Below are 27,836 nucleotides of genomic sequence, written 5' to 3' on the forward strand. Positions count from 1 at the left end.
AACTCAGCCCTCTTCCTACCCCCATGTCTTTCCAGAGCATAACCTGGCCACAGGTGCAGGTTGCCAGAGACTGCCATTCTCCCCTCCTCTCCATCTTTCAACATCATGTTTCTCACTCCCTCAAGCTCAACCCTAGCCAAGGAGCTCTCAAAGCTGACATCTTCGCACTGGCTCCCATGAAGCCAGCTAACCCAAAGGAATCAACAAAAGCATCTGAACCCATATACCAGCACTATGCCAGCCTGTCACCCACCAACTTCCTTTTGAAGAAATGTAAGGAACTGTAGCTGGTTAGGCATGGCTAATCATTATATAAGACCTTCTTGGAGCTTAGTTTAGTATTATTCACAGTGAGATTAATGGCTCTTATAAGCACATTCACATTAACTCCCTGACCCTGGGTGGCACAGGTCTCCATCCCTCAACTGAGTCTGGGTGCTGGATGCCTTAGGGCAAAGGGTCTTGGTGAGACTCAGGCATTGCCTGAGAGCCTTTCTGTCCTGGCCCAGGAAGCCATAATCCTAACAGCTCAAAGAAATTATTTATGGATTCTCCATATGTGGTTTGGGTTAAAGAAACATGCACACACGTGCACACACACACACCCTACACCCCCTCTCACACAAGCTTAAGTCCCACCATAGGTTCTTCCAGGAAATGTTGTCAAGAGTATGAGCCCCAAAACTTCTGACAGCTCAGAACAAACCGTGGGGCTCAGCAGGAAACGCTCTTAGAGTTTCCAAATGCATCTGTACTCCTGCCCAACAGGCCATCACCACCACAGCTGCTCTGTGTTCCTTTGCCTATAGGGGAGGAGCCACCTGAACCATGAAAAGGAGATGTTTGCCCAAGACCATCCTGAAGTGAACTCCCTGGAGGAGGTGGTGAGGCTGGTGAAGCCCACAGCCATCATAGGTAAGAGGAGGGAGGGTGCCCAGCCCAGCTAACCCTCTTGACTTGCAGATGCAGAGACAGAGGCTCAGCCAGAAAGCCTAAGTAACCCATGGAAACAGCTTTTTCCCCTATCCTATGCACAATTCAATGCTACAAACTTTTATTGAGTGAGTGCTGTATAAAAAAAACCATAGAACTAAGGTGCCAGAGCTAGGGCTCACTGACGCAGAAATATACAATGCAGTAAAAAAGTGCAGGGCTGGTCTCTTGAACCACAATGAGATAAGCACTCCTCTTCCAAGGCAGACCCTGGTATCTCCCTGTGTACTGAGGGAGCAGCTCACTCTCCATGGAAATGCCCAGGAATGCCTTCACAGGAGCAGCTTAATTGGCAGGGACCTGAGATGGACCAATGGTCCCTTAGAGATAAACAGGAGGTCTCAGGTAGCTCAAGTAGGATGATCCTTTTCCCTCTGCTCCCTCAGTCCTTGTGGCAGATGCCGGGCCCAAGACCAAGTCTTTTATGGTGTTCCTAATTCCCCTACTACCACCAGCGGGAGAGGAATGGGTTGTTTATGTAAAGAGTAGGCATCCGCACTACCCCCCTTTTCCCTGTAGGTGTTGCTGCCATCGCAGGAGCCTTCACGGAGCAGATTCTGAGGGACATGGCCTCCTTCCACGAGCGCCCTATCATCTTTGCCCTGAGCAACCCCACCAGCAAGGCCGAGTGCACGGCTGAGAAGTGCTACCGGGTCACTGAGGTCAGCGGGGAGTCCTTCCTTCCCCCAGCTGAGAGGACATAGTAAAATTACTATGAGAAACCCCATGAGGGTGAAAACATATTCCTACATTGCTGATGAACAAACTAACTTCAGAAAGATGAGTAACATGGCCAAGGTCACAGAGCTAATAAGGAATGGAGCTGGCTGTCAAACCCAGGTCTGACTCCAAAGCCCAAGCTCTTACCTGTGTGCTTTGCTGCTCAAGGTTCACACTAAATAACATAGAGCTTTGACCAGAACCCAGAACCTGAGGCACCTGTAGGCTCTAGGCCACGTCCTGTCATGTCCTGGGTTGGCCCTCCCAGGAGGTGACAAAAATAGCACTGTGAAATCCATCACCTTTCAGCAGTTTCTTGGCTGCTAGGTAACAGGTGAGGACTGAGCTTTCTGGTCAAATGAACAAATGTGCTTTAAGTAACTGCTATGTTCTCAGCACAGTGCTGGGCATTTGGGAGAGAATGAAGAAGAGTCCAACATGTGGATAATAAGAATAGGCCACTATTATTGCCCCAAACCAGCTCCAAGTTCATCTCTGGTTTTCTTCCTGCCTCCAGGGCCGAGGGATTTTTGCCAGTGGAAGTCCTTTTAAGAGTGTGACTCTAGAAGATGGCAAGACCTTCATTCCTGGTCAGGGAAACAATGCTTATGTGTTCCCTGGGGTGGCACTAGGAGTCATCGCTGGCGGGATCCGGCACATTCCAGATGAGATCTTCCTCCTGACAGCAGAGGTATCACTGTCCCTGCTCCCTCAAATGCTTACAGTAGGGTCTATGGGTTGACACCGGGTCCTATGCCTGATCTCTCTCATCATTTCTTCCCATCTACCCCAATGTTGCCAGTGGATTCCCAAAGTACTTAAACCTCAAGCATCTCTCATGGCCACCTTGAGGCCTGATCTCTTCAATCACACATGGGACTTTTGAGGGAGAATGGGGAATAGTGGCAGAGGGTATTAGCAACAGACATTGACAGGGAGGAGACATGCCTCATACTGCCTTCTGCCTTCTAGCAATGCCATCTGGATGCCTAGACAGGTGAGATGCCATCATAGTCACCTGAAACTGAGGGCTTGTGGACCATGATAGATGATGGATTCTTCCAGCCACAGGCCTTGGCCAAATCACTGCAGTAACTGGTGGTAGTCAGCCCCACTAGGACAGCTTTCTGTAAGGGAGGGGAGTGTCATACCTGGTTTGTCCCCTTGGAGGACCCAGATCTTCAGCACTGATAGGTGTTGGAGATGTACCTATTCCAGGTATCTTACTAGAAAAGCACACAAGAGTTCTTTAATAGAGACATGATGAAAACCATGAATCAGTTCATTAAGAATGACAGCCTGTTCACACTAATGGTTATTGATAACAGTTAAAGTGGCTGAAATTACCAGATGGTTACCAAGTACCAGGCACCTGACATTTATTCTCCCTCTGACAAAACCAAGGCACAGAAATGTCTGTGTTGGGAGGTTAAGCTAATCAAAGCCATATAAAAATATGAAACATACTTACACCCAACAAGCTCCAAAGGCTCTCCTGTGACTTCTAACATCCTTCTGCATTTCCTTCTCACTGAGGCGCTAGTGAGAGCCTGAAATCAATGAGACATGGGTATGGCTTCCACGCAGCCCTGTCTGGATCCACTTCTGTGAGTCCCACAGGTGACTACCTCATGCACCAGGTCTCTTCTTATTATGTCCAGTCTTTGAGTCTTGGCTCTCCAAGACTGTGCAAATAATGTCTCCCAAAGGCTTTTCAGCTGTCCCCAGCCCTGTGCATACTACTTATGATTTTGTGTCACAGTTCTCTGTTCCTCTTGTCTTGAGTATTCTGTTTGTCTTTCTTCTCATTGCTATGGTGGGTGTTCTTGTCCTGTAGCTATGGGCAGAGCTGTGTGAAGTTCCCATTGGATGGAAAGAGTTACTTTTTGCTTGAAATCAGCCTGAAAGCCAAGTCCCCTGTTGAGCAGAAACACAACTGCTAGAGTCCTTCCTATGTAATCCCGTGAGACATCCACACATCTGCCCCACCACCTGCAGTGCTGTGAGGCAGTTCAGTTCCATCATTTCATGAACAGTGTCCATCACTTACACAGGAACCTCTCCTGGATCTACTTATTAAGCTTCTGCTGTGAGCAAGATAAGGCCCCTCCCCTACAGGAGCTCATATCATGGTCTTCAAAGGCATGGCAGGTTATATTTCTGAAAAGGGTTCTTTTAGTGAAGATAATCTCAGTTGAATTCGATTTTCCTATGGAAAATTAAAATAGGTTTTAAGGAGATGTGCATGTACTACCCCATTTCATTGTAACAACTCTGTAAAACAGGTAAAGTTCTTACTCATCTATGAGTTTCAGTCACTAGCCCAAGGTCACTGTTCCTGTGAGCCCAGGATGGCCCAGGACAACTTGACTCCCTGTTGAAGAGCATTGCCAGTGCCCACCATCTTAGAAGTGATCACAGACATATCTCTTCTCAAGGTAACTTTTTTCTTTTGAGATGTAGTCTTGCTCTGTCTCCCAAGCTGGAGTGTAGTGGTGCAACCTTGGCTCACTGCAACATCTGCCTCTTGGGTTCAAGCGATTCTCTTGCCTCAGGCTTCTGAGTAGCTGGGATTACAGATGCCCACCACCACACCGGCTAATTTTTGTATTTTTAGTAGAGGGAGGATTTCATCATCTTGACCAGGCTGGTCTTGAACTCCTGACCTCATGATCTACCCACTTCAGCCTCCCAAAGTGCTGGGATTACAGGCCTGAGCCACTGCGCCCGGCCAGGATAACTTCTGTAGACGCACTAGCCATGGAAATCTTGCTGCTCTCATTTCAATCCTTCTATACCTTCACAAAGAGAATCCTTTGAAACAGATCAGGCCAAGTCTCTCCTCTAATTTCAGACCTTTGTGTGCCTCCTTAGTGCATACAGGATAAAGTCCAAACTCCTACCCATGTTTTCCATACAAGGAACTTTATCACCAGGCCCTCCTTTCCTCTCCAACCTCACTTTTGATGTCTCCCTACCATTGATCTATCCAGTGTGCTGTTTTCAGTCTCGTACTCATGTTCTCTCTCACCTTCCAGCATTTACAGATACCATTCTCTCTCCCCTAATTCATGCTTTGTCCTTCAGATATCATCCTGTGACACTCTGGGAAGCCTTTCCTATACCTGGTAGACAGGATCCTGTCATCCTCCATGCCTCTATGCCCCCTCTCACTGCATTCACCCACTATAATGCTATAATCATTTGTTACTTGTCCACTCACACCAGTCTCCATAAGGGAAAAGACGATGGCTTCTTCACCATAGAATCCTTCCTTATATGGCTCCTCAGCACCTAGCACAGAGCCTGGAGACTAAAAGTGAGGCTAAAGAGGAAAGGAGGGCCCAGTGATGAAGTGCCTTGTATGGAAAGGAGTTTGAAGGAGCCATACAAAAGTCTGAAATGAGGAGACAGCCTTGGCCTGCTCTACGTTTTGAAAGATATAGTAGAGCTCAGTTAATGTTTGACTGAATGAATGGAAAAGAAAGATGGAAGTGTAAGAAGGAGGTAGAGGGGGAAGCGCATTCCCCTTATATCTAAAAACACTGAGGCATGATAAACTTCTTAGCCTCATCACTTCTAAGACACACAGTTCTCAGAGAGCACCAGTGGCATTTCCCAAGTTTAAATTTAATACCAGAAGACTGGGTGGGAGTAGATTTAGAGCCACCACATTAAAGAGGCTGATTTGCAAGGCTGACCAAGCTCCAGCATCTGAGACCGGGGGATGAGGGCCTGTGGCAGATGAGGCTTAACCCTCAGAGGCAAAGTCTGAACCTGGAAGGGAAGTAATGGGAGGCTCTGTTCTCAGGATGATGTGCTTAGGACGTTTATTCAAATAAGGTATAAGACTCAGTCACTCACAGAGGAGAGGCCTTCCTCAGACTGAGACCAGGGCTGAAAGGAAGCGCTCCAGGAGCCTGAACACAAACACATAACATAGCCTAGATGGTCACCCAAGATGGGACCAAGCATGTAGAAGAAGGCTGAAACCCAGGATGTGAGAGACCCAGGAATCCCTGTGCAACAGGCTGGATCAGCCAAGAGGAGATCTCATAGCCTTTTCTTTGCAGACCATACATTTATTCATCTTGGCTTTAGTCATTTTCCTTTGGAATTCAGAAATACTTATGTTGTTTTAAGCCCCAGTCAGTCTTACAGTACAGAAAGGATGTGTCTTTTCTTAAGCCCAAGCATTAAGCTCCCCTGGTGACAGAGTCAACAGTTGGAACTGCAGTGTTTGACTAACTATGCAGGGTGGGGTGAGTCTCTGGGGTAATGGGTTGGGCTTGTTTTGGGAAAGTGGAGACTCAGCTTATTCCTCTCGGTTCTCTCCTTCTCCCCAGCAAATTGCACAGGAAGTCTCTGAGCAGCATCTGTCCCAGGGGAGACTGTACCCACCACTCAGTACCATCCGAGATGTGTCTCTGAGAATTGCCATCAAAGTAAGGGGCGTCCTACCCCTGTAATATGGGTAGTGAGGCTCAACCACTTTCTCTGTCTGTCACTTTAGGAGGGCTAAGGGGATGGAAACTGTGGAGACATTTGAGCTTCTTGAGCTGCACTACATGCAACTCAGAGGCTGAGTGACCAACTCCTGCTTGCAGCTTGAGCTCCACCCCAAACACCCACCCAGGCCAGTTCTGGGAAAGTTCCTGGATTTCCCCTCATACACCAAGCAGAAAGGTCATCAAAGTCCATGGACCAGAATGTGGGAATTTTTTAGAAATGAATCATAAGCACACAATTATAAGAAAGGTCAGCTTGCATAGCATCATGGAAAAAGCTCAGGCTTTGGGGTCCCAGCTCTGCCAATCAGCAATGGTGTAACATTGGCCCAATCACTTCACTTACCTGAGCTTCAGTTCTCTCCTTCTTCAAAAGGCCAGTAGTTTCTCTCTCCCAGAGTTCTGGAGATTAGCAGAGAACAGTGAAAACGCTCTATACCCAGTCCTCTCCTGCCAGAGTAAACCTCTTTCTTCCCCTTTTTCTCAGAATGGCTGGCTATGGGACGATCAGCTTCACGGAATATTTCAGACTATAAGATGGTGCAGAGATAATGGGCTTTCAAAGAATCAGAACATGGGGCAATAAAGACTGGCCTAACATTGATAGTTGTTAAAACTAGATAATAGGTACATGAAGGTTTATCATACTATTATTTCTATTAGTGTGCATGTTTTACATTTTTCTATAAGTTTTAAAAATAATTTCATAAAATGCATTGTCCAACAGCACACACTACCCATGAGTTGTCTGGTATAGAATCCAGAATCAAGCCTCAAGATTAACAGTCTAGCTGATGGTCCAGCTTCACTCTGTCAGTTTCTTCCTTTGGATGATATTTAGATTCACATTCTCCTAAAGCCAAACCTAATACTCAGAGAACAGAGTACAGGCTGTTCATCCAATTTAACCCATATGCATATGGAAAAAAATCAGGTTCTGGACACTTTTGCCTGTTGTCTAATTTTATCTTAATACCGCTCCAGAAAAAGGTCTCCTTACTCCCATTTTACAGACAAGGAAACTGAGGCTCGACAAGGATAATATCATCTCTGAGGACCCACAGGCCTTTGGAAGCAGGCAGAATTTATGCTGAAGCCTCTTGACCCTGGCTCAGTATTTATTCCACCATGTCAAAGCTGCCTGTCCAGGCAGAAAGCTTAAAATCCTTCCTATCCAGTGGTTTCATGAGCCCTACTCCTGAAAGAAACGTGTCTGGTTCCTTACGGTGTATTCCCCTCCCCTAGACTCCCAAACAGGGATCCTTAAGCAGGTTTCCCCTTAGATCCAATTCGTTAGTCAAATCTCTTTTTCCCTAGGTACTTGACTACGCGTACAAACACAACCTGGCCTCCTACTACCCGGAGCCTAAGGACAAGGAGGCTTTTGTAAGATCCCTGGTCTACACTCCAGACTATGACTCCTTTACACTGGATAGTTACAGTTGGCCCAAAGAAGCCATGAATGTTCAGACAGTCTGATGCAGTCTCATGTGCTGGTATGGAGCTGGATGAAACCCAGCATAACACCCACAATATAAATGGGTTCCAAAATGGCCCAACTGAATCCTTGTTGCTGTGTTTTTTTCTTTTAAACTTTCTGGTGTGAGAGGAGATGCCAAGGCATACGTGAATAAAAGCCTTGTCTCTGAAGGCCCTGGGAGTTCATTTTTCTGAACCCTCCTCTGAGTTCCTTCCTAAGCATTTCTTCATCCATTAATTACCAACTACTGGCCAGGCCTTGTGGGAAATGCAGAATTTTGCCTAGAATCCTGCTTTACAGAGCTCGGGCTCTAGTGAAGGAAATTGGACACAATTCATTTTGCCATGAGGGAGAAAGTGGTAAGTTCATGAAAGAAGAGCAGATAAAAACTGAGGGTGGTCAGAAAAGGGAGAGGACATTTCCTATGAGAACATAAAAGAAGGCTTCAGGGAGAGCAGTGTTTGCACTGAGTCCTGAGAGGAGAAGATGGGTAGGAGTCATGGGGAGATGAGGAATGTGAGCACAGCCACTAGCCAGAAAGCATGGCTCACCCATCAAGGAGTTCAGTCCATGTCAGCAATACACACCCTTCCAGACTCAGCAGTGTGTGAAGGCTGAGTAGCTGGGGGCAGCTCACTAACTATTCAGGAATGGTCACTGCCCTATGGGTTGTTGAGTCTTAGACATTCTTTTTTGTAAAAGGAAAATCAGAGAAATGTGGGTGGGGAGAGTCAGCCTGCCAAGGAGTGAAGAGGAAGAGAGGTGGTGACAGGAAGAGCACCACAGAGACTTGATTTCATTTTCCTGGCTCTGGAACACACTCTGGCTTCCATCCTTCACTCTCTGAAGTAGCTGAGCAACCCAAAGCTGTTTTTTATACAGTAATATCAGTCCATCCTGGGTGTTTCTTAGATCAAGTTCAGTGCTAGCCTTCATCTCCCTCATGAAAAGCACAGCCTATACACAGGAGTAGCGGCGGGGAGAGAGCTTGCAGCCCCCTGAAATTAGATACTGCTAAGATGTTAAGATATGTTGAGATGACAGCTTCCAGCCTCTAATTTTATTGTATAATAAAGGAAACAATAAATCATGCTTAGAGCCCTACTCCTGCTACCACCTCAGCCTCAGGATCTCCTCTGCCCGCAACGAATAAGTTCTATACGGCCAACTCTCAAGGACAGACTAGATGGACTACTGGACTTGCAGAAGAGTAATTAGCAGAGGCACCACTTACCTCTTGCTCAGGTCTTATTCTTCCAAGAACTGCTTCCTCAGTGCTGGTGATCAGCCAAGAATATCCTGAGAAAACATCTCTCCTGTATGATTCTTGGGATCATAAAGAATGAAAAACTATTCAGAAGAAAGTTTGAAGAGTGAAGCTGGAATCTGAACACCATGGAACTTTTGGCACTATCTTTTTATATCATGTCCCACAACTTCCTCTGTACCCCTGCTACATATCCTTCATAATCAACATAGCAGAAAAGAAAAATCATAGTAGAGAAAATCAATGAAAGAAAAATAGTTTCTTTGGAAAGATCTAATAAATTAACAAACTTTAGCTATACTAATTAAGACAAAAAGAAAGAAGATACAAATTACACTTCCTTTGTTCCAGTTACACTGAACATCTTGCCAGCACTAAGCACATGTGCTTTCAAGCCTATCCTGGTATTATACATGCTTGGTCTCTACTCCTGGGAAGTCCTTGTCTTCCCTTTTTTTTCTCTTTACTGATTAAATTTTAGTTCACTGTAGCTTTCTGCCTGGAAATAGCATTCATCCTTGTATTTCATATGCATTTGGCTCCATAGAGTAACAAAATTAACAATGAGAAATCAATAAACAGAAAAGTATGGGAAATTCCAAAATATTGGAAAACGGTACCTTTCAAAATAACCCATAGATCAAAGAAGAAATCACAAGTCAAATTATATATGTTGAACTGATTTTTAAAAAGCTTATCAAAATTAACAATATGTAGCTAAAGCAGTATTTACAGAGAAACTTTATAGCTTTAAATGCTGTCATGCTTAATCTTATGGCACTACAGGGTGCCCAGATATTTGATCAAATGTTATTCTGGGTGTTTCTGTGAGAGTATTTTTAGAGGCAATGAATATTTGAATCACTAAACTGAGTAGATTGTCCTCCACTAATTGCCCTCATCCAATTAGTTGAAGGTCTAAATACAAAAAACAGACAGACCCTCCCTTGAGTAAGAGAGACTTATTCCTACCTGATGCCCTTCTAACTGGGATATTGGCTTTTTCCTGCCTTCAGACAGGAACTACATCCAGCTTGCTGACTCACCCTATAGATATACACCTTAGAATTTGACAGCTTCCATAATCATGTGAGCCACACCAAGTCCTTATAATAAATCAACAGAAAGAGAGAAAGATCCTATTGGTTCTGCTTCTCTGCAGTACCCTGACTAATGCAAATTCCTGTATCAGAAGAGAAAGACAAAGAGAAAGGAAGGAAGAAAAGTCTCAAGTCAATAATTTAAACTTCCTTCTTAAGAAACTGAGGGTGGAGGGAAGCAAGCAAAATTCAAAGCAAGCAAATATTAGAGCACAAATCAATATACCTATAGTAAGGAAATTAGTAATTTAAAAATCTTTCCCCCAAGAAAAGCCATGTCTAGATAACTTCATTGGTTGGAATTTATCAAATAGGTGAAAATGAATATATATGAATAGATACATGTGACGGAATATTATACAGCCATGAAAAAGGAATAAAATCATGGTGTTTTACAGCAACATAAATGGAACTGGAGGCACTTAAGTGAAACTCAGAAACAGAAAGTGAAATGCCATATGTTCTCATAACTGGAGCTAAATAATGTGTACACATGAACAAAGAATGTGGAATCTCACTGGAGACCTGGAAGGGTGGGAGGGTGGAAGGAGAGCGAGGGATGAGAATTTACTGAATGGGTAAAATGTACACTATTTGGGTAATGATTACACTAAAAGCCCATACTTCACCACTATGCAATATATCCATGTGACAAAACTTCACCTGTACACCTTAAATTTATACCAAAAAAAGACTGTGCGGTCATATAAATAAATGAAGCAGAATTGAGAGTTCATAGTAAGTTTTTACATTTATGGTTAAGCTGACTTTTAGTCAAAGTTACTAAGGTAATTCATTGGGAGAAAGAAAGTCTTTTGAACAATGGTGCTGAAACAACTGAATATCCACATGCAAAAAAAAAATAATGAACTTACCTCACACTAAACACAAAAATTAACCTTTAGACATCTCACACCAAACAACAATTAACCTGAAATAGATCACAGACCTAAATGTGAGCGCTGAAACTGTTTAAAATTTCTAGGACAAAGTATAGCAGAAAATCTTTGTGACTTAGGTTGAGGTGAGTTCTGAGATATAACTTTAAAAGCGTGATTCATAAAAGGAAAAAACTGTACTCTGTACTTCATCAGAATTGAAAAATTTTGTACTTTGAAACACACTATTGGGGACAAAAAGACAAGCAGCAGACTTGGGGGAAATAAATCATATATCTGATAAAGACATTGGATCCAGAATATATAAAGAACTACTTCAACTTAATAAGATAACTCAAATTTTAAAATGAGCAAAAAAATGAACATTTTACCAAAAAGATGTGTGAATGGCTAACAAGCACATGAAAAAATGCTTAACATTATTAGCAATATGAAAATTAAAACCACAATGGGATAACACTTCACACTCACCAGAATGGCTATAATTTTTAAAAAAAGATGTGTTGGTACGAATGTGGAGAACTTTGTTTCCTAGGGACTGTTAGATTAAGGGAGAGTTCCCTTGCCTTTTAAGTTTTCACTCTAACTCCCCAGGCTCCCATACACAGCCCCAGTATTCAGCAAGTGTCATTTAAGAGAGTGGATGTTGTGGTTGCACCACCTAGATCCTGCCTCGGGTCTGATACACTCATTCCTCCAGATGCCATTATCAGCTCAGGGCCCACAGCTGCATCCCTCTCTAGGAATTGCCCTTGACTGAAGGTGAATGCTTCACCCAAGATTATGCCATCATCCCCAGGGGAAGCCTACAGGCAATGACTGGTATATTCAAGAGCCCAAAGGCCCAGCTCCCCAGTGTCAATTGAGAACATCTCTTAATAGCCACCCCATCCTCAGAGCTCCCTATGAGACTGGCTGAGGCTACTGTTGCAACTAATGTGTATCACCATTCAACTTCTTATGCCCTATCCTGTTTCTCTTGCTCCCTCATAGGTGTTGTTCCCTGAGAAGACTTCCCAGTAATCCTTTGGATGTAAATCTCAGATTCAGTGTCTGTTTCCTGGGGAACTGAACTTCTTTTTTTTTTTTTTTCACTTAATAAATCATTTATTTGTAAATCAATACATGTGTACTATACAGAACCTAAGAATTTAGATAATTTTAATAACCCATAAACATGTTGCAGATTTAAATTTTGTATAAATAGCAGTCATTGCATACATATATCTTATGTGTACTTTGTTTATAATCACATTTATGCTACACTCCTCAGGAAAAAAAAAACAGATTCTACTTGGTTCAACTTCAAATAAGGCTTTGAGAAACTCCAAAGGTAAAGTACTAATCCCTTTGGCCACTGGTTTCATAAGTCAATGTGTGGGTTTGTTTCTTTTTAAGCAATAATGTAACAATGTACCATTAATAAAACTGCTGTGCAAAATTATCCCTGCGGCCTATTTTAAGCTTACAGTTCAGTTGATTGTATTGTAAGTATCTATAAATCACATACGGGAGAAAAACACTAAACCAGATAGTTATTTTCACTATTTTGCTTAAGATTCATATTTAAATATAAATCAAGAAGTTAATCTACACAGTGTGATACTTTTTACATTACAAATGTTTTATAAAATTTTAAACTGATACATAATTGTAAATATTTATGGCACATGTACTGTTTCAGGTACAATGTGTATCGATCAAATCAGTGCAATTAGCACACCCATCAACTCAAACATTTATCATTGATTTGTAGCAAGAACATTCAATTATTATAGTCACCCTACTGTGCAATAGGACATCAAAACTTATTCCTCCTAATCTCTGTACCCATTAAAAGTGGTTTTCTAGGCTGGGCGCGGTGGCTCACACCTGTAATCCCAGCACTTTGTGAGGCCAAGACGAGCAGATCACAAGGTCAAGCGATCAAGACCATCCTGGCCAACAGAGTGAAACCCCATCTCTACTAAAATATAAAAATTAGCTGGGCGTGGTTGCACACATCTGTAGTCCCAGCTACTCAGGAGGCTGAGGCAGGAGAACTGCTTGAACCCAGGAGGCAGAGGTTGCAGTGAGCCGAGATCACACCACTGCATTCTAGCCTGGAGCCTGGCAACAGAGCAAGACTGTGTCTCAAAAAAAAGTGGTTTTATGTACAAATACTAGACAGATGTTCTACCCATACATTGTTTTCCAAAATTATTGTGTGGCTTTTTTAAAGAAAACCACACAACAAATTTTAAAAGGCACTGAGATACATCTCCTAGATCACCGCTAGACTTGAAATACAAAGCTTGTTCTACCAGGAATCACGAGGAACTGAACTTTTAACAGGTAGAGGAAACTGGCCAAAGTTCCTAATTTTCCAATTTGTTGCACCAGCCCCATGTGACCACCAAAAGCTTTTCTGGGTTTCTCCTTCCCTCAGGAGAGACCCTCTTCATGGACCAAGCTTGACCCTTATTAGTCCATGTCCAGAATCAGTAAATGTCCCTAGACAATAAAATGGTCACTCACCTCATAAGGGCTCCTCCCTTTCTGGAATTCTCATTCACCTAGTCTTACTGCTTTCAGAACTCTCACATATCTTTAAATATGATCTTTATAATTTTTCCATCTTTTTTTGTTGTTGCAGGAAGAGTTTTAGGTTGCCATGACCTACTACATCCTAGCCAGAAGCAGAAGTCTCTAGAGAGATTTTCAAAATTACAGTTGTATGGATATTAACTTTTTTCCTAACTTAACTGAATTGTGATGAGAGAATGTGTTCTGTATTATTCAAATAGCTTAAAATTTGCTAAAATTTTTTTGTAGTCAAATATATGGTCAAATTCAACAGTTCATATACTCTTAAAAAAATATGTATTCTCACACGGTTGGATGCAATGCCCTTTGTATGTTCATGGAATCAAGTTTGTTGATTGTTTTGTGTAAATCTATATCCAAAGTCTTGATTTTTGTCTACTTGATCTTCTTTTGAAAGAGGGATAATAAAATTTCCCACTGCTCTGGTAAACTTGTCAATTTTCTTTCTAATTCTGTCCATATTTGCTCTATTTGTCTTAGATCAATGTTATTCGATTCATAAAGTTTAGGATTGTTACACCTTCCTGATAAATTCGAACTTTTGAAACTTTAAGTAGTGGCTTTATCTCTAGCAGTGCATTTACTTCTACTTCTACTGATATTAACATAGCTATACTGTCTTAGAAACTCTCCCACAATTCATTATTTACTCAGATGATTCAGCTCTTGTACCAGCTGGTGAATGATGAACACAAAGTATTTATCCCACAGAACTATAAACATATATTGTTCCCAGACAATATGAGTATATGGTTGTCCTAACATGCATACATTTCACTATTTTATCAATTACATAATAAAACTAATTATGAAGTATACAAATATTAACTTACACAGTTCAAAAAGCAGATAAAATATTAAATGTCTGAACAACTCATTAGTAGAAACTCCTTCTTTGGTTGAGAAAACAGGAAAAAAAAATAATACTTCAAAGAAACAGTAGTTAAAAAGCAGCTTCTAATAGGTAGGGGGAAGAAGTACAAGATTTTCTGAAATTTTATAATTTAGAATTGTTTTAGCTACAAAGATGAGGCATCTTTACCTTTTAAAAAACATTTACTAAATTAAGTCCTACTCCCTATGTTCTGCCCAAGATCAAAACAACATTTTACCAGAAATATTTCATAGTCTCCTCTCATTCTGACTTCAGAGCCCTCCCCATTAAGTTGCACCCCAACTGTAAACATTAATGATAAGGTCTTTTTATCTGAAGACATTCAACACATGTGCTTCTGTACCAAATGTATTTTGCATGAACTTTCAACCAGAGGTTAATTTTTCAAACGGGAGGTTTTCATAACAAAATGAGATTAGAGAAAGACATCAAATAATCACAAGATGTGTTAAGAATTCAACAAAATCACCTGTAGGACAAACCTGATGTACACTGGGACCCGTGTGGGATGGTAAACATGAAGCAGGCAAATAATCATATAAGCCCTAATTGCAGTGTTTGAAATGACTTAAGGAATGAATAATTCTGTACGATACTAAAAATATACAATTATTGTGCTGGGGATCTTCGCGTCTAATCTCTAGATTTCTTATGTATTTTTTCTGGCATGGGAATAGCAGTAAGCCAAACACAGAAGCTGCATTTCTGTTAAATTCGCAGCTTTTTGATATTCCTATGGAAGCTTCATCAGACTTACTCGCTAAGCCCACATGTTGGCTAAAATGTACGACAAATTAGGTCTTGTCTCAAGTTCCACTTCCAAGGCAATAGCATCAGGCAGCCAGGTCTATTGAATACAACGGTTGTTTCTGTGACCACTAGAGTCTTTGAAGTGAAGCCGCATTTGAGAACGTTATTTCTCAAAACATAAACGTTGCTTGCTGTTAAAAGCACCGCGCCGTGTTTGTCATAAACTGCACTGCATCTTCGTTTTTCATTCCCCTTTCAATTAATGTTAGGGCAACAAGCACTGGAGTCCTCCCAAGACCTGCAACGCAGTGAAGAGCAATGCAACAACCAGGTTCTTCACGAAACTTAACGTCTGCAAGACTTAACCAGTCATCAACAATCTGGCTGGATGGTGATTAACCATCATCAAAAGCCCAGTCCAGAACCTGGATGCCTTCTTTCTGCAGAAGAGCAGGGTCCTAAGTTGCTTCACATACTCTGACTATTGTGGTAGTCCCGTATTTTTTAAGTTCTTCTATAAATCTGTGTAAGGTCGAATTGGTTGGTTAGTGTATAATAAGAAATCTCATTGGAGTCATGTTAACTTAGTTAAAAAAAAACACTGATATGGTTACAAAAAAATTAAAAATTTTGAATACAGAAATGATGTCAAGAAACTGAAGCCTATGCTAATATGCTAATATGCTCCACCCGAAATTCATAGAGCTTTGAACATGAAGTTGGTAGAGGCAGGAAATGAACCTTCCAACAGGATCCCACGGTTCTTCAATTCAGTACTTCTGAGCCAATGGAAAGGAACTGCACCAAGGGTAACCCCACCTAGGTCAGAACTCTTGTAAAATGCTCTGATGATCTCAGTTCTACACTTATTTGTCCAGCTGACCCGCTCTGCAGGGTATTCTTGGTGAAGCAGTAAAGACTTTCCACCATTCATTTGTCCTCATAAAGGTGGTGCTGTACCTGGCGTGATCTCCAGGGCCCTTCAGAAACTCCATCAATGCGTGACCAAGAACACCCCAGAAAGGAATATGTTTACTCATAAACGACGACGGTCTAACCTGACAGCGGGGCTGCAGCACGGCCGGCAGCTGCAGCAGCAGTCGTCGCGGGGCTGCTGTGGAGAGGTAACAGGTTCTAGCAAGAACCTATAGCTCCACCGGAGCGCCTCCACGGAGCCAATGAGCGCACGTGGAGGCGCCGTTGCGTCACAAGCCCGCTCTTTTGTTGACGGCGCAGGACGCGCGAACCCTTTCACCAATGGCGGTTGGGCGGACCGAGGTGTGAACGAGGGCGTGAGGGCCGCCCCCCCGCTGACGTCACCACGGCCGCCGCCGACGTGAGTTGCTGAAGCGAAGAAGCGCCGGGTGAAGCCCGAGCCTTCGTCTGCCACGAGAGAGGAGAGCGGCTGAGGAGCGACGCGGGTGGTGGGATCGAAACCCGGGAAGAGGCAGGAGAAAAACTGGAGGAAGGCAGATAAAGGTAAGGTAGGCGAAGATTTCGCAGCCATTGACTCTGACTGGTGTTAGCTTTTTCTACCTGCTTCGTGTTTTAAGTATGTCTCGGGAACATCATGTTTGGCGGGTTTTTTCCCCCCATCAATCCAGTCTGACAGACTTTGACTTTTAGCTGAAAAAGAGCTCGTTTGCATTTTTGCCCTGTTATTTTGTGCTATTTGACCCATATTTCTATGTTTTTTACCCTTTCTTGACCTCTTTTGGGTTAAGATTTTTCCTGTACTGTTTTGGAAGTTTTCACTGAGGCTAATACTTCCTTAGCACATATTATTTTAGGTTAAGCACTGTTCGAAGCGTTATATAAATGTTATACAAAAAACCCTCCGAATTAGATACTAGTATCGTTTCTACGGTCCTGACTTTAAAAACCTTGGCACAGAACGGTAATTTGCCCAAGGTCAGACAGCTGGTAAATGACCGGGATGAAACTTTTTAAACTAATTTTAACTTTCATTGTAGATTCAGGGGATGCACATGCACATTTGTTACATGGGTATATTGAGTGACCCAGCGTATGAATGATTGGTCCTGTCACCCAGTTAGTGAGCATTAATACCCAGTAGGTAGTTTTGCAAGGGCTAAGATTTGAATCCTTCAATTTTGGCTCTGGAGTCTGCCTCTCTAATACATATGGTCTATTACATACCCTGTTTCTGTTCTTTTAGTGCTTAAATAACTTAGAGAAATTCAAACATGGCTCAGAATCTTTTCCTGCCTCTTCAAGGAATCCACTATGCTTTAACTACTAATGTTGTCAAGCATCTTAGTCTTCTCATGCCATAAATTGGACATTATTATTTGTAAAAATCAATATTTAAATTTATTCATGTTATCAATTTCTTTGCTCACTATTCCTTCTTGCAGCTTTATTCTTTCTGAGGTTTATCTATCCGAAATTTTTTTCTTTTTTTGGAGGTTCCTTTGAGTATCTGATCAACTTTGATAAATGTTTTATATAAGCTAGAAAACATGCATTCTCTCACTGTGAATCCATTTCCCTTATTGTTAGTAAACTATATTTTGTTTTTCTCTTTAGGTTTCTTTTTTGGCTTTTTTTCTAAAATTATTTTATTTTGCCTTTGTTGTTAAAAGTTTTGCTGGGTATACAATTCTACATGGACATTTTCTCCCAGCTCTTTGAAGGAAGGAAGCAATAGGGCTTTACAGCAGTGGCCCATGCCAAGGCCAGGAAGCAGTCTGCACATTTTAGAAAATTCTAACAGCTGTTAGAGAAGAAACCTGAGAATAAGAATATCTTCAAAGGGCTGAGAGGAAATGTCAATCTAGAATTGTGTAGCCAGCAAAACTATACAAAAATGAAGGTGGGGGCTGGGTGCAGTGGTTCACACCCGTAATCCCAGAACTTTGGGAGGCCGGGGCTGGTGGATCAGGAGGTCAGGAGTTCAAGATCAGCTTGGCCAACGTGACGAAACCCTGTCTCTACTAAAAATACAAAAATTAGCTGGGTATAGTGGCATGTTCCTGTAATCCCAGCTACTTGGGAAGCTTAGGCAGGAGAACTGCTTGAACCGGGACCCGGGAGGCAGAGGTTGGAGTGAGCCGAAATTACGCTGCTACACTCCAGCCTGGACTACAGAGTGGGACTCTGTCTCAAAAAAAAAAAAAAAAGGCAAAATAACCAAATTTTAGGGGGGAAAAAACAAAAACTATAAGTTAAAGGAAAATTTCAAAAGCAAATTAAATCCTTTGCTTTTGAAAGCCTGAGCTTGTAAAAATGGTGAAGGAAAGCCATCTAGAACAGAGATTCTTAGCCTGTGGTCTAGGGGTTCTAGGAAACTTACAACTGGATGCAAAATCTTGTATAGGAGCATGTACCTGTTTTTAGGAGAAGGGTATATATTTTTCATCAGATTCTTAGAAGAGTCCTTGACTGTCCAAAACATTGAAAACCACTGAAATAGGGAATCCTTTGATATATTAACCTGATCTGGCTGTGTCATAGTTCTGGAAAAGAGAGAACTTGATGATAATAAGTCAAGGCTAATTATAGAGTTAGACTAATACAAGAATAATCGTTAACAATGAGGATCAGTAAAGAAGATCCAACTTAGGAAGATTTGCTCAGAAATCAGCTGTTTAGTGAAGGACTAAAATAAAGTTTGATTACTAAAATGGTTGAATGATAGAAAACATATTAGACCTCGTATCTATGTAATTCGTATGACCATGCCTCCATCTGAGCCTTAACAGACTGGAGCACACAGCCTTGATATCTGTTGTCATGACCCCTTCCTCTCTTCACCTGGCTTTTTCCTATTTATCCTTAAAATTTAGCTTCATCTCCTCAAAAAGCTTTCCCTCTTTGTGCCATGCTAAACTTACCAGAAGGAATCTACCTTGTTCTTCTAACAACCAATGCACAATGCTATTAGGTTTTTACCTCGTTATACAGAAGTTTTCTAGTTTTTACCTTGTTATACCAGAGGTTTCACAATGGTATGAAACTAGAAATCACTAACAGGAGGAATTTTGGAAAATTCACAAATACATGGAAATTAAACATGCTCATGAACAATCAGTGTGCCAGTGAAGAAATTAAAAGGGAAATCTAAAAAAATCTGAGACAAATCAAAAGAAAAACACAGCATATCAAACTTTATGGAATGTGGCAAAAGCAGTTGTAAGGGGAAAGTATCTAGCAATAAATGCGTATACCAAGAAAGAAAATTAAAAATAACTAAAAGTTACACTTCAAGGAAATTTTTTTTTAAATCCTAAGCCGGAGTTAGTGGAAGGAAAGAGATAATAAAGATCAGAGCATAAATAATCTAATCTCTATTTTATTTTTGCTCTGGAGATTAGAAAAACAATAGAAAAGAAACTAAAATTTCATTTTTTGAAAAGATAAAATCAGCCAGCCTTCAGTTAGACTAACCAAGAAAAGAAAAAGTAAAAAGACTCAAATAAAGTCAGAAATAAAGAGATATTACAGTTGACAACACAGAAGTACAATGGATCATGAGAGACTATTATGAACAATTATATGCCAAAAATTTGAATAACCTAGAAGAAATGGATGTGTTCCAACACACATACAACCTGCCAAGACTAATCATGAAGAAATAGAAAATCTGAGCAAACCAATAATGAGTGAGGAGATTGAATCAGTAATAAAAAGTGTCCTACCAAAGAAAAGCCCAGGATCAGATGGCTTCACTGCTGAATTCTATCTAACATTTACAGGAGAATGAACACCAATTCTCTACAAACTGTCTCAGGAAAAAAAAAAAAAATGAGAGAATACTTTCAAACTCTTTTTAGGAGGCCAGTATGACTCTAATCCCAAAGCCAGACAAACACATCACAGGAAATAGAAACTGTAAGCCAGTATCCTTGATGAGCATAGATGCAAACATTCTCAACAAAATACTAGCAAACCAAATCCAACAACACATTAATGGGATTATTCACCATGATCCAGTGGGATTTATCCCTGGGTTACAAGAATGGTTCAACATTCTCAAATCAATAAGTATGGTATATCACATTAACAGAATGAAGTACAAAAATTATATGACCATCTCATTAAATGCAGAAAAAGCATTTGACAAAACTCAACATCCTTTCATGACAAAAACACTCAACACTCAACAAATTATAGAATTAATATACTTCAGCACAATAAAGTCCATATATATTGAGCCTACAGCTAACATTATACTAAACAGTAAAAACTTGGAACGCTTTCTTCTAAGATCTAGACCAAGGATGTGCACTCTTGCCACTTGTTCAATGTAATATTGAAAGTCCTTAGAGCAATAAAGCAGAAGAAAGAAAAGACATCTAAATAGGAAAGGAAGAAATAAAACTATTGTTATTTGCTGACAACATAATTTTGCATACCAAAAACCTTAGGCCAGGTGTGCTGAATCAAGCCGGTAATACTAACCCTTTGGGAAGCTAAGGCAGGAGGATCACTTAAGTCCAGGAGTTTGAAACCAACCTGGTCAACATAGTGAGACCCCATCTCTACAAAAAAAGAAAAACCATAAAGATTCTAACAAAAAGCCATTAGAATTGATTTTAAAAATTCAGTAAAGTTGCAGGATACAAAATCAACACACAAAAGTCAGTAACATTTCTCTACACCAGGCGTCCCCAAACTACGGCCCGCAGGCCGCATGGGGCCCCCGATGCCATTTATCTGGCCCCCCGCAGCACTTCAGGAAGGGGCACCTCTTTCATTGGTGGTCAGTGAGAGGAGCACAGTATGTGGCGGCCCTCCAACAGTCTGGGGGACAGTGAACTGGCCCCCTGTGTAAAAAGTTTGGAGATGCCTGGTCTACACTAACAACTTTCCAAAAAAGAAGTCAAAGGAACATATCATTTACAGTAGCTGCTAGAAATAAAATATTGAGCAATATATTTCACCAATGAGGTGAAAATTTGTATACAGAAAACTATAAAACATTAATGAAAGAAATTTAAGAAGACACAGTAAATTGAAAGATATCCCATGTTCATGTAATGGAAGAATTAATATTGTTAAAATATCTATACTACACAAATGATCTGCATATTGAGTTCAATACCTATCAAAATTCCAATGTTATTTTTCATAGATATAGAAAAAACAATCCTCAAATTCATAGGGAACCACAAAACCAACTGATAGCCAGGGCAATCATGAGCAAAAAGAATAAAGCTTGAGGCATCACACTATATAATTCAAACTGTACTATAAACTGATAGTAATTAAAATAGCATGGCACTGGCATTAAAATAGACATATGAACCAGCAGACAAAGAACCCAGAAATGAACCCATGTATCTACAGTCAATTGATATTCACCAAAAGTGCCAAGAATATACAATGGGAAAAGGACAGGATATTCTATAAATTGTAGTGGGAAAACTGGATATCCATAGACAAGAAAATGAAATTGGACCCTTATCTCACTCATACAAAAAACAACTCAAAATGAATTAAAGACATAAAGATAAAACCTGAAACTGTAAAACTAGGGAAAACTACGTGACATTGGTCTGGGCAATGATTTTTTAGATTTGATCCAAAAATGCAGGCAGCATATGCAAAAGTGGACAAATGGGATGACATCAAAATAAAAAATTCCTACACAACAAAGAGAGCAATTAATAGAATGAAGAGACAACCTAAAGATTGGGAGAAAAATATCTGTAAGCCATACATATGATAAGGGGTTAATGTCCAAAATATATAAGGAACTCAAACAACTCTATAAAAAGAAAATAAGACATGGGCAAGAACCCTGAATAAACATTTCTCAAAAGACAACATATGAAGTGCTAACAGATACATGAAAAAATGCTCAACATCACTAGTCATTAGAGAGATGAAAATTAAAAATACAATGAGCTGTCACTTCACACCTATTAGAAGGCTATTATTAGAAAGACAAAAGATAAGTGTTGGCTAAGATATGGGAAAAAGGGAACCCTTGTACACTGTTGGTGGGAATATAAATTAGTACAGTCATGAAAAACTGTATGAAGAATCCTCAGAAAACTAAAAATACAGTTACCATATGACCCAGCAATCTCACTTCTCGTTATTTGTCTCAAATATTTGAAGTCAGTATGTCAAAAGAGATGTTCATTGCAGCACTATTCACAATAGCCAAACTATGGGATCCCCCAAGTGTCCAACAGTAGATAAATGAATAAAGAAAATGTATACACACACAATAGAATAATAGCCATGAAAAAGAATGAAGTGCTGTCATTCATGGCAACATGGATGGAATTGAAACTTAGTAAAATAAGCCAGGAACAGAAAGTTAAACACTGAATGTTCCACACACATGTAGAATCTAAAAGATAGTTGATCTCATAGAAATAAAAAGTAGAGGCTATGTGGATAGCATTGGAGAACATTATGCTAAGTTAAATACACCAAACACAGAGAAATACCACATGTTCTCATATGTGGAATCTAAAACTCATACACGCAGAGAATACCCAGAAGGTAGGGGATGGGAGGAATGGGGAGATGATAGTCAAAGTGTACAAAGCCTCAGATAGGAAAAATAAGTTGGATTTTTTGTTGTTGTTGAGATAGAGTCTTGCTCTGTTGCCCAGACTGCAATTCAGTGTGTGATCTCAGCTCACTGAAACCTCTGCCTCCCGGGTTCAGGCAATTCTCTCACCTCAGCCTCCTGAGTAGCATGTCACCATGCCCAGCTAAATTTTTTGTATTTTTAGTAGAGACAGGGTTTCACCATGTTGGCTCAGCTGGTCTCAAACTCCTGACCTCAGGTAATCAACCTGCCTTGGCCTCCGAAAGTGCTGGGATTACAGGCGTGAGCCACTGTGCCTGGCCAAGTTTGATATATTTTTGAGATCTGTTGCATAGTGTGGTGAATATGAGTACTGTACACATCAATATCGCTAAGAAAACAAATTTTAAATATTCTCATCACAAAAAGTTAAATATTTAAGGTGATGGACATGTAAATTCACTTGATTTAATCATTCTACGTTGTGTTCAAAAATCACAATATCCAGATATAGGTGATGGGGAGGAAGGCAGCAAATCACACTGCCACGTGTGTACCTATGCAACAATCTTGCATGTTCTTCACATGTACCCCAAAACCTACAATGCAATAAGAAAAATCACAATATCACTCTATACCCCATAAATATATACAACGATAATTTGTCAATATGTAATTTTTAAAAACAATTTTTGAAGGGTCTGACTGTAGTAGTGACTGCTACCCATGACAGTAATTTATAAGTTCAATTCCTCCAGTAAAAAGGTGCATGAAGTTAAATCTGCTCAACTGAATATACCAAAATTAACTTTTTTCCTTTAACAAGGCAGTCTATATTTTAAAAAATACTAGTACAACACTATTATAGTAACTTATTATATATTAGAGACAAATTACTTAAAGGGTGCAGCAGATGTAGATTCAGACAGGTCAGGCAGTCTTGGGGAAAGCCTATTGTTTTAAATATTGGTTAATGATTGGCCCTCTGTAGAATGACTTTTTTGAGGAAATGAAAGGTAGAAATTGAGAAAGATTAGGAAAGAGGTTCCAAAAAATTGTGACCATCAGCAGGTATGCTTCTTTTCATAGAAAAAGATAATATTAGCAACAAAATTTGCCCAATATCAGCTTGAGTGAATGCTTATAACTATTCAGGGCTTAACACATTCCTCTTTTATATTTGTAGTACTGCAAAACAAAAGTTTAAATATTCACAAACATCTTCCCACAAAACTTTCCCTCATTTCCCAAGGGAGAGATGGGGCAGGCAGAAAGCAAATAGTCAAAGTTACTTCCTTCCCAGCTTTTGTATTTCAGAAATCTAGACTTCACTCTATTTTACTTCAATTGGTCAGACAGGGCAGGAAGAAGAGAAGAAAGTATGAAGATAAATGAAAGATTTTATTTGAGAACAGCCATACCTTAACTGAAAGTCGGACCTTTGACAGGGAGGTGAGTCCTCTTGAACAGCACCTACAGCTTAAGAATGAATGCAAGTGAAGTAATGGGAGACTAACCTCACAGTGCACATTTATTCCAAGGGCTTAGGAATAGCTGGACAAGGGAATAGTGTCTTGGGAGGCCCCAGTAAAGTCCCAGGTATGTCATCAATTAGAAAACTGAGGAAGCAGTGTTCTGACCCCCTGAGGTAAATAGTCTAACCCATTTCTGTGATGGTCATACATATACCCCTCTGGAAAAGTCTAGGGCTGGGGGAGGAGGAATGAGATAATGAATTGTCTTGTACAGTCAGGCCCTTAGAAAATATTTATTATGCCACTATTCATTACAGACGAAAAAAGTTTCGTACACAAAGTCAGAAAGGGAGTAGCAGGGCTGGGTCAGCAGCACCACAGCAGCCATAATGAAGCTGGGTCCCTTTCCCAGCCCCTGTGGCAGCAGGTTCTAGCCCTGGGGACCATTCAGACACCTTCACTGCCATCAGAGACAAGAATAGGAAATAAGTGGGGATGGGAGGAAGGCAGGAGTGAATTCAATAAGGGCTTAACAAGCAATCTAATGAAAGCACCAAACCTAAACAATGATTTTTTTTCTCTGAGGTAAAAATTTGCAGTTTCACAATCACCCCCAAACATGTAAAAGATAAAAACTGTCCCCGGGAAATGCAGATCCAAACTGAGTTTTACACAAGCAACCGGGAGCCAGGCAGGAACTTGTTCAGGGGCCACAGGTTGCTCTCGCCCACATTGGAGGTGCGCCTCTGGCACTGCTTGCAGCGCCGATACTTCTCACATTGGTCTAGGAGAAACAGTTTGTCTGAAGCCCTGAGGAGAGGAGAGCAAACGCAGATCAGCAGGTTCCTGGAACCCCTGGAGGCCCAACTTGGAAGCTGGTGTGGTGGGAGGTACACAAAAGAAAAGTAACACCTAGTCTGTGCTCTCAAGAGTTTACGGTCCTCTTGAGCTTACAATCCGCATGCTGCACTGCAACCCATCCTGGCATCCCCTGCTTCCAAATCTCTGCTGGCTTGTCTTTCTCCACTGAATAAAAGGCCCTGATTTGTGTCTTCATAACAGTCTGACCCTACCCGTCCCCTGCCTCAACCACCCCAGGCTACTGAGACCTTGCCAAAGGTCACACAGCCTGCAGACAGTGGCTCCAAAGCCTCTGTGTTGACTGCTTTCCACACAAATTACACCTCTCCCTTTTCAGCTCCCAGGAGACAGTGTTTGAAAGGGAGATCAACCATTAAGTTGCTGGTTATCAGTTAACAGCAGAAAGTTAAGAGTGGACGTACAATGAAATGTCCCAGGAGGCCAGAAGCCTCTGCAGAATTAAGGGCAGGAGAGGGAGTGGAGACAAAGAGGAAGACAAAATCAATTAGAAGCAGAGATAAAGAGGCAGTGTAATTGATTTCCCCTTTGAAAGTTTTTCCTTATGCAAGACAATCCCTCATGTGCTCCTCTACGCCATCAAAATTTCTCCGTAAGTGGATTTTTTTTTTTTTTTTTTTTTGAGACTGGGTCTCCCTCTGTCACCCAAGCTGGAGTATAGTGGTGTGATCACAGCTCACTGCACCCTCAACTTCCCAGGCTCCAGTGATCCTCCCACCTCAGCCTCCTAAGTAGCTGGAACAACAGTTGTGCACCACCACACCCAGCTAATTTTTGTATTTTTGGTAGAGATGTGGTTTCACCATGTGGCCCAGGCTGGTCTCAAACTTCTGAACTCCAGCGATCCATCTGCCTCAGGCTCCCAAAGTGCTGGGATTACAGGCTTGAGCCATGGCACCCAGCCAGAATTCTGTTTAAAAAGATTATCAAGGGGAGTCTTAAAAGGAAAAGGAATGAACTACCTTAGAAGTGAGCAGAGGAAGACCTGCCTGGCTTGGTAATGTGCTAACTGTATACATATGGACTTTGGTTTTACTTTTGCTTTATTTTCTTTTTATACCAACCAATTCCTTCTTCCTACTGCTGCCTGTCAAGTCTCTATGCACACTTGGTGTAGGTCCTCAGACAAGTCTGCTCCACCATATACCTGGAGTAGATTTGTTAGCCTGCCACTCAACATTATTTCCTGTGTCTTCTCAATCCTTTATCACCATGTCAGCCAAGCACTATTCCCAGACAACAAAAATCTCCCTGTCATTGATCTCACTGACTTTTACCTGCCTTCCCACATCACTGAGAAAATAGCTTAAAATCCCCAACTGCCCTTTCCCCTCCTTTTCTCTAGGCCAAATTACTCCACTTCTCCTTTAGAACCTGTTTTCCATATCATCACTAATACTTTCATTGTTTTGGGTTCTACTCATTAGAAAAACAAGTGAGAAATGCTTTACAAGAAAACCTGAAAGGAAAAGTAGAGTTACACATCAAGATCCATTATACAGGTTTTATCCATGATTAAAAATTAATTGATAATTGGCAGTTTAAACTATTATTTTGGTATATTTTGATTTTAATAATTTGTATAGACTTGATCTGTTTCATCAAATGCTATAAAATCATACCTTACATTTGTGTTTTAATGTTTTTTCAAAGTGTAATACAACAGTAGTGATGTGAATATTTAAGCTGAGGAGAAGGGAAAGAGATATAGTAATTTCAGAAGGTTGTTCTTGGTTGACTCCATAATAGGCACCTTTCTTTTCCAATTGCCAATCTTATAACCCCTGGCCCTACCCTTAAATAACCATTCCCTAAGCCTTGAAAATGTTCAGATTGGAAATTCACTCCCCCTGCTTCCAGATAGTTATTTCCAAAGAGAATCTTCACCCTCCACAAAAAGAAAAAGCCACCCTAAACAGAGGCAAATATTAGAGCAGGGTTAGTAAATACCTAGCATACAACTCAGCATTCTCCAATCCCATGTCCATAACAGACATTTCTAATCAATCACAGAAGTATTTCCCATGGAATACAGATTTGCTTTCCCCACAGAGTTCTATAGGCAGCCACTACCAATCAAGTGGAGTTGGCACTTGAAAGCTATTCCCATCCCAGGATTAGAGGAAAGTAAACAAGGAGCAGGAAGATTTTGAGGTTTTAATCAGGCATTACCGTTCGAAAGCCTTCTCCTCCAGGTCTCGCTGCTGCTTCATCGCAGCACTCCTTTCCCAGTCCTCCTGTAAGCATTGGTTGATTCTTTTTACTCGCTCCAGCTCAGCAGTTTTGTCTGCTAAGTGCCTGGAAAAAAAAGAACAGCCTGACTCCATAATACTTGGAAGGGCATGCACCAGCTTTGGGATCCCCATTCCTTTTGTGTTAAATTAAACAAAAAAACCTTCTGATTTTGTTTATACTAAAAAGCATGAATACTGGAAAAGCATAGTGAAATTCCTAGCTCTCAATTTATGGATCAGAGGTCTTTCATCTTCAATCCTGGTTTGGTTTAATGGGATTGAAACCCTTTTTCAGTTAACAACTTCAGCCTGTAAAACCATTAATTTCCTTTGAGGCTAATTTAACTCATCTGAAGAATCATCCCAAATGGATTTCCTATACTCTACGTTTCTTTCCTTTCAGTCCAGTCTCTCAGCTGCCAATACTCAGCCTACCAATCACTGCAGGCATTTTACACGGCAAAACAGATAGGTATACAAATAAAAGTCTAGAAAAAGAGAAAATAAATAGAAGTGACTAAGCAGGGGAAAAGAAAA

General features: G+C 40.9%; 2 protein-coding genes and 1 pseudogene across 7 annotated transcripts in view; 1 reads left to right on the top strand and 2 right to left on the bottom strand.

Moving 5' to 3' along the window:
* The window catches only part of ME3 (malic enzyme 3), a 217,552-nt gene extending 203,569 nt beyond the window's left edge, over positions 1-13,983 (top strand). For 5 of the 6 annotated variants that reach the window (XM_010345647.3, XM_003935071.2, XM_010345646.3 and 2 more), the window contains 5 exons: positions 810-915; positions 1,513-1,655; positions 2,231-2,404; positions 6,060-6,158; positions 7,539-13,983. In XM_010345647.3, the coding sequence (XP_010343949.1) occupies positions 810-915; positions 1,513-1,655; positions 2,231-2,404; positions 6,060-6,158; positions 7,539-7,700 (684 nt within the window). In that variant the 3' untranslated portion in view covers positions 7,701-13,983. The remainder of the gene's footprint in view (positions 1-809; positions 916-1,512; positions 1,656-2,230; positions 2,405-6,059; positions 6,159-7,538) is intronic. The other variant, XM_074400369.1, reaches the window with a different exon arrangement.
* Positions 12,042-16,226, bottom strand: LOC141584796 (protein tyrosine phosphatase type IVA 1 pseudogene; annotated as a pseudogene).
* Positions 16,227-24,194: 7,968 nt separating this feature from the next.
* The window catches only part of CCDC81 (coiled-coil domain containing 81), a 42,598-nt gene continuing 38,956 nt past the window's right edge, over positions 24,195-27,836 (bottom strand). The window contains exons 15-16 of the mRNA XM_010345643.2: positions 27,238-27,363; positions 24,195-24,996 (exon numbers count right to left, since the gene is read on the bottom strand). Of these exons, the coding sequence (XP_010343945.1) occupies positions 24,855-24,996; positions 27,238-27,363 (268 nt within the window). The 3' untranslated portion in view covers positions 24,195-24,854. The remainder of the gene's footprint in view (positions 24,997-27,237; positions 27,364-27,836) is intronic.

The sequence above is a fragment of the Saimiri boliviensis genome, chromosome 6, assembly GCF_048565385.1.
Source record: "Saimiri boliviensis isolate mSaiBol1 chromosome 6, mSaiBol1.pri, whole genome shotgun sequence".
Classification (NCBI taxonomy): Eukaryota; Metazoa; Chordata; class Mammalia; order Primates; family Cebidae; genus Saimiri; species Saimiri boliviensis.